The sequence below is a fragment of the Meleagris gallopavo genome, chromosome 1 (genome assembly GCF_000146605.3).
Source record: "Meleagris gallopavo isolate NT-WF06-2002-E0010 breed Aviagen turkey brand Nicholas breeding stock chromosome 1, Turkey_5.1, whole genome shotgun sequence".
Classification (NCBI taxonomy): Eukaryota; Metazoa; Chordata; class Aves; order Galliformes; family Phasianidae; genus Meleagris; species Meleagris gallopavo.
The window spans coordinates 28,865,134-28,872,443 of record NC_015011.2 but is presented as its reverse complement, the minus strand read 5'-3'; the positions used below and the strand labels follow the sequence as shown (position 1 = coordinate 28,872,443).

Below are 7,310 nucleotides of genomic sequence, written 5' to 3'. Positions count from 1 at the left end.
CGGAGCACGTGGAACAGGCTGCCCAGGGAGGTTGTGGAGTCTCCTTCTCTGGAGATATTCAAGTCTCGCCTGGACGCCTACCTGTGCGACCTGGTGTAGGGAACCTGCTTTGGCAGGGGGGTTGGTCTCGATGATCTCTAGAGGTCCCTTCCAACCCCTACAATTCTGTGATTCTGTGATTCTGTGATATAGAACTATATCATAGTTCTTCAGGATCCCCAAAGAGCAAGAAAATTACCAGTACATAACTTTTTAAAGAGGACACCTCTTTCATAGCTAGAATGAAAAATTCTACAAGGACATAAATGAAATCAGGTCTTCAACAAAGACCACAATCAACAGTTGTAACAAATATTTAAAAATTAGAAGCAATCACTCAACAACTTTTACTAGGTGAAATCAAAAGCTACATTCACCTTGAAGAATAATCTCGTAATTACTTGAAAGATGCAGAAACATCCAGTTACAATATGAGGATGGTTTTACCTCCTCTTCATATTTTTACACTGTAGGGTGGGAACACAAAAATTCTCCAATCGAAACCCTGTTCACCAAATGGGCTTGACTGAATTGAAATCCGCCTACTTTCAACTGCATTGCCCTGCAATACTGCACAGCCCTAAACAGTTCTTTAAACATAGCCAGAAGAGGGAAGTTTTAAAATACTAAGCTCTTAAAATCCATTTAAAAGAAAAACCTGTGGTCCAAAGGAACCAAAAACATTCATGATGAATTCAGAAGCTTACAATTTTGGTCAAGTAACAAAAATCAAATTATAAAATCCATTTGTAAACAAATCAGTGAGAAGGTGGTGGAATAGAAAACATGTCTAAGAAAATACTGAATTGATATGACTACTGCACAAGTTACAATGTGTAGTACGACATTACATATGAAATGTAAACTGGAATCTACTTTTTATTACCTATCACCTATTATCTTCTTCCAAACAATGCAATTTCCTCACCACTTCCCTCCCTCCCTCCAACCCCCCCCAAAAAAAAGAAATCTTAAGCCAAGGTAAACTAACTCGGCAGCAAACTAATACAATGAACCTTCTGAATTAAAGTTTTCAGCAAACAAGACCTTGCCTAGAGTTTACAGGTATAACAAATTTACTACAATGACCTATTATAAGGAAACTGTAACTTTGTGTATGAATGGGCGTAAGTTACTCTAATAGTTTACCTGAATGTCTGAAAGGTTCAATGTTCTGGCAGAGATTTTTTATTTTTTTTAAAAGGCATGTGCTAATGAATATGATTAGAACTCTACTTATCAACCTCCATCAAAAACAAGACCATTTGCTTTGGGTGACTGCCATATTTATTTCCCTCCACACATGCTTTTTAATAAAGAATGAGGTTCTTGTACCGTGTCCCTGAAGACCTGTCAAATGTTGCAACAGAACAGCAAACTTATGTACATTTTTAGCACCATCTCATAAATCCCTTTGGCTAAACTTCTCTTCTATAAGCAAGACAAAGATCAGTTTGCTTCACAAGAAAATCTAAATCCAAAGCTCAAAGACCTCCCACAACACGACGTGTTGTTTTAAATGAGTACAAAATATTTAAATAGGCTTGCTGTTTCATTTCATTCACTGAATACTTAGAGGGAAAAAAAACAAGCTACCCCCCATAACTGAAAGCTGACTGCACAGTGATAAAGATAAGTGCCTTAGGCTACAACACTTCTGGGGAAAAAAAAAAAACTCTCTCACAGAATCCTCATTACTAAATCCTGTTTTATTAAGAGAAGAGTCAGTGGCCCTCAGCTTCTAGCTGGAGTTCCTCCGGTCAATGGTTTTGGCTTAAAACAAACACTCCTGCCAACAAATAATGTTTGTTGTAAAGTACAGTCTTTAGATCCCTTCTCTAGAACATCCTATCACCACATAATGCACTGGAATGGTGAATCACTAAATGGAACAGCAGGTCAAGCAGAGATCAGAAGGCCAATACTGGTGGACCTACCAAACTTCCGCATGATCTTCAGTAAACACAAACTTACTGAGAAGGTCTGTCTCTCTAAAAAGCTGGGATATATAATGTTTTCCTAGTCTAAAGAGAGAACATATATATTTTTTTAATTTAGTATTTCTATTTATTATAAAATGCATCTTGGGCACTCCACGGATCAGCAGAAACATTTTACATCCACACGTATTAGCATTAAGGACTGGAGTATGACTACTTTCTGATTTCACAAAGTATATGGAAAAATAAAACTTTAAAATACCACCAAGGAATACATGGAGTTCAAGTTGTAAGTTGGCTTCCTCAGGAAAGGAAAACACATTGATATCAAAAACTACGGAGGAGATATTCAAAATCTCATGTGCAAGTCCGTTCTCAGGAGAGTATATAACATGAAACACCATTACTACTGATAAAAAATGGTTTGTCTACCAATATGGCAATGCTTATGGAAAAAAATATGGACCTCAGATAATTTAAAGTATTAAATTCCATGTCTGTATAGCTGGGATTTACAAGTGCATTATTTTGAAATTTCTCTTTGAAGATGAGTCTTACCCCTTTTAAGTTGCCAAGTTTCACATATTTGAATCTAAGAAACTCAGTGCAGCTGAAAAAAAGAATGAAGTAATGCTCTGAACACTCAAAAGGATTAAAATTTGGTATGATTGAAGTCAACAGCAGCTAACAATCTTCTAAAGCATTTCAGACAGAACAGTTTGTCTCACTTCATAACAACAAACTTGTATGTAAGATCCAATCCTGTGAGGCCCATTCAGAAGTACTGGAACACTGGAGTTCTTCAATACGTGCTTCTCCAAAAATGTGACATGCATGAAAATAATTCCTTTGAGTACTCTGAATAAATGAGTTTGATATATCATTAAAGACAAGTAATAACAGAGTCCCAGAAGAGTGATCAACATCAATAAAAGATAAACGTACGAAGAAGTCATGTTATTTGATCTCTATTCCCCTCATAATTTTTAAGTTTCACAATTCTCATAGCAGCAGTGATCAAGACATTAAAACTGCCGTCACGTATACAGATAATTTTCAGCTCAGCATACTAAGCCATTCTGCTTTGATGTAAAATTCATTATACATGCCAACTAGAATTGAACCAAGAGGTGCATAACTTCAAACCAAATTGCGACTGTAAGGTTGCACAGCTTACATCAGTCTCTGGAGTTCAGAAAGAATCCCTTAGTGACCAGCCCTGGAGAAAGAGGGCTAAGAACTCATTCTGAAGTCTATGCCCAGCAAATCTTCTGAGTTATTTTCATACATAAAATAAGATGTCAAAAAGAAACCATGTCAGGATGAGAGCTATTCACTGAGCATGGCATAAAACAGGGCTAACAACTCTCAAGAATTGGAAAGGGCGAAAATATCAGCAATGCTATGTTCCATAGCAGAACACAGCCAAATCAGAGATGCTCTCGCAGAGAATTGCTGCTGGTCAGTTGGCACAATGCTCAAGCCACTGCTGAGCAATTGCAATGCAAGCAAGCACATCCTATTTTCTTTTTTTAAGGAAAAATCAAGAAGGTCAAGGAGAAAATAGTAATAATGAAGATCTAACACGGTTTCCTCAACACAGAAAACTTCTACCCCCTAAAATTCTGCATCCTTTAAGGATTTTTGATTTTCCAAATAAGCAGCTACTCTTGGAAAAAAATATTAAGTAATGTTTTGAATCACTCCAAAGAAAGAAGACAGTGGGGGAAAATAAATGAAAAGAGCTACAGACCAAAAACTACTCTTTACCAGTTAAATTGCCAAAAAAATCAAAGTAGGAAAGTGTGAACGATTAACATTTAGGAGCAAACGCTAAACATAACATTGACAAGTTCTTAGAGCAGATTTTTAGCTGCTGAATGAGTTTTTTTAAATACTCAAAAAAAAAAAACCACCTCTGGTTATTTATATCAATAAAAGAGCTATTCTTTCTAGAATTTACAGTAAATGTTCTGACTATGAAAACCCATTAATTTTACAAGTCTCCCAGCATCTTTAGTTTTACAAATCTCACTTTGTACTACATTCTAGCTATGTTTTGTGCTTTTATTTCTTTTTTTTAGAGGTATTTCTGGTGAAAGTAATCTTACATCTCCTTTTACTACTTCTAAAAACAAACACACATCACCACTTATCCATACTCCACAAAAACTTTTTGTTTTTGTGTCTTTCATCAAACCCAGAGATAGCATTTTCATGTCCAATCATTTCCGAACATTAGGTTTTATAATGCAAATACCTTTGAAACATAAAACAATTTGCACCCTCAGTGCAGGAGACAATATGTACAAAGTTTGATTTTCTCTACTGAGATCTACTATGTAGCTCAATAGTGAGTAATATGCAAAAAGTTGTATTTATTACCATGTAATGCTATGTCACACTAGAAACATTTAGCAGCTTGATCACAGACTTTGACATTCAAGATTACTTACTATTCCTGTGCTTTCTGTACAAAGAGACTTCTGACATAAAGCTTATTTATATAACAAATATATATAAACAAATATTTATAAAATAAAAAAGTAGGGCTTCATTCAATTGCAAATACATTCCAATAATCTCCACTGAGTTCCTTCGCAGTGCAGTTGTGCAACAGTCAGGCATTCTGAAATATATAATATAGAATGAGAGGGGACTTCCACTACCACATCACTGAAGGGTTTAGCAAAATGAGCTGACATTTTGTCCTCACTTCTTAAATGGAAGAAATCTGAAAAAATTTAAGACAATCATTTTGACCACTGGGTGCCACTCTTGTTCTCTGTGAAAACAAACTGCCCAGCCTTAACTCATTTTTTGTTTTGTTTTTTTTTCCCTTGCATACCTGTTTTTTTATTGTGTTCTAAAGGAAAAGATACAAAAATTCTAGAGCAATGTACATGGAACACTTCTTTTTAAAATACTTCAAGTTGTTTCTAGCCCCAATAATGTAATTTTGTTTGAAGTCCAGAGCACATGCATCCTTACAGAGTATGGAGGGATTGTTTTTATTTATTTTAGTTGCTCATAGGGTTTGTTTTGTTTGTTTGTTTGTTTTTTGGGGGGAAGAGTCTTTATGAAAGGAATAGTTGCTTAGTGCCTACCCCTGTAACACTTACTGTCATTGCTATTAGCAGGCCACTATTCTGTGCATTTATATATTGTTTTTTAAAAAATCTCTTATCAAACTGCATTGCAGACGTATGTATGTTACATCCCTACTGCTTAATACCATTCCTGCATTTCATAGATATGAACCTGAGGTACAGACCCATCACGCCGGCTAAGAAAAGATCAGAACAAGGAAACAATGAACTATGAATACTACCCACTATCCACCCAAGTGAGTTTTAAAATGGATCAGGTATTTTTTCACTGTATGGTGGCCTCAAAGTACTACATTCACAGAAACAAACATTAGACAGACCAAAGAATTCTCTGAAATCGGATAAATGTGTGACTGGTTGCATAGATGCACTAAGTTACTTACAGTCATAGCCTACCTTCTTAAAGATATTATCATCACACTTCCTATTCTTACTGAACAAATATTAAAATGTAGACTTTCATGTCATTTATTTATTTAATTTGGATTTATTTAATTTTGATTCAGTCTGGAGGAGGTGCAGGGGAGACCTCACTGGTCTCTATAACTACCTGAAGGGAGGATGTAGTGAGTTAGGTGTTGGTCTCTTCTCTCGTGTAACTGGTGATAGGACTAGAGGGAATGGCTTCAAGCTGCGCCAGTGGAGATTTAGGCTGGACATTAAGAAATACTATTTCTCTGAAAGAGCGGTCAGGAACTGGAATGGGCTGCCCAGGAAGGTGGCGGAATCACTGACCCTGGAGGTGTTCAAGGATTGCTTGAACGTTGTGTTGAGAGATATGGTTTAGTGAGAACTACTGGTGATAGATGGATGGTTGGACTGGATGATCTGGTAGGTCTTTTCCAACCTTGGTGATTCTGTAGATTTCAATGTATCTTGAAAACACTTCATCTGGTACTAGAACAGATGTCCTTTCCCACATTAGTATCAATTCTCTGCTCTACAAACCATTTTGATAACATACAAAAATGTTCTCAATAGTCACAATAGATGTTTTGACAGTTTTGATGTTACTATGTGAACAAAAAATGTAATACCAAGAAACAGTAAGGTTAACTAAGGAAATTTCTAAAACATAAGTGTCAAGTTGCAGACTGACAAATGTATACAAGAGGAACTGTTCTCTGTTTCTGCATTTAAGCATACATATGAATCTTCTAGATTCAAAGATAGACTAGGATCTGAGTAAATCTACAGCTTGGAACACATTTTTGTGAGATAATCTTCGTAAGACAGATTGTTTATAAAATAGCACTTATTTAACCTTTTTTTTTTTACTGCATGGAGGGATATTTATACACACATATACAAAAAAGACAAGAAATTTATAAGATAGAAGAGCTTTGATTCAACAGTCTGGGGTAACAAAGATGGGATTTTCACAGGGAAAATAAGAGGAAACGAAACAGGTCATGAGTTTCTAACAGTTGCAACAACAGCATATTGACATTCAGAACAGGCATTTAGCTACCTTCCAATACCTTAAGCAGAATGACAGCATGTGCACAACAGTTAACTACTCTTTCAAGCAAATATGCCTAAACAATTTCAGGAAGAGTAACCTGAGCAATACCCTTGTAGTAAAGCAACATTCAGTATCTTGAAAATAAAGCTTCCCAGCATTTCATAGTTTCAAATTCCACCTCAATAAGCCTTAATTTTTCCACTAACAGAAGCTGCTTTGAGCAGGAGGATGGAATAGACAGCCTCCAAACCTTCCTATCCATAGCATCGCTGTGAAGTTTTATATAATACCTGTATTCAGTCTGACGATTCATAGGATGATCATCTCTTGGCCATCTGTATCCTGACTCATCCTGCAAAACATACAGAGACAAATGCTTGAAGTGCATCTCAGCATCAGCTGTGAAATATATTACCAAATGATACTTATTTACTGCATAAGCAAAGTACTTAATGAGTTAAAAAGACAGTATTCATCATTCACAGAAAGACTTCCTCTTAGTTTATCCATTCCATCCAACTCCTTTTATTTTCTTCTTCCACCAGTGCTAAAAGGAGTAACTCTGCAATGCTACAGAAAAAAAAAGTATTTTGTGTGGTATAAAATTTCTAAATCATATAAGTGGGCCCTGGTTTTAAAAAATAAATTTTGTCACTGGAATATAAATTCTTAGCACCAGCTTGAAATTACATAAGTTCAAACAACTGTCTCAGAGAAGTCAAAATTAATGATCTTTTAAGAGTAACTACTGGTAAA

General features: G+C 35.8%; 1 protein-coding gene across 5 annotated transcripts in view; it reads right to left on the bottom strand.

Moving 5' to 3' along the window:
* Window positions 1-7,310, bottom strand: part of PPHLN1 (periphilin 1) — a 71,600-nt gene that overhangs the window by 57,154 nt on the left and 7,136 nt on the right. For all 5 annotated transcript variants that reach the window (XM_019612714.2, XM_010707063.3, XM_010707072.3 and 2 more), the window contains one exon: window positions 6,845-6,906. In XM_019612714.2, the coding sequence (XP_019468259.1) occupies window positions 6,845-6,906 (62 nt within the window). The remainder of the gene's footprint in view (window positions 1-6,844; window positions 6,907-7,310) is intronic.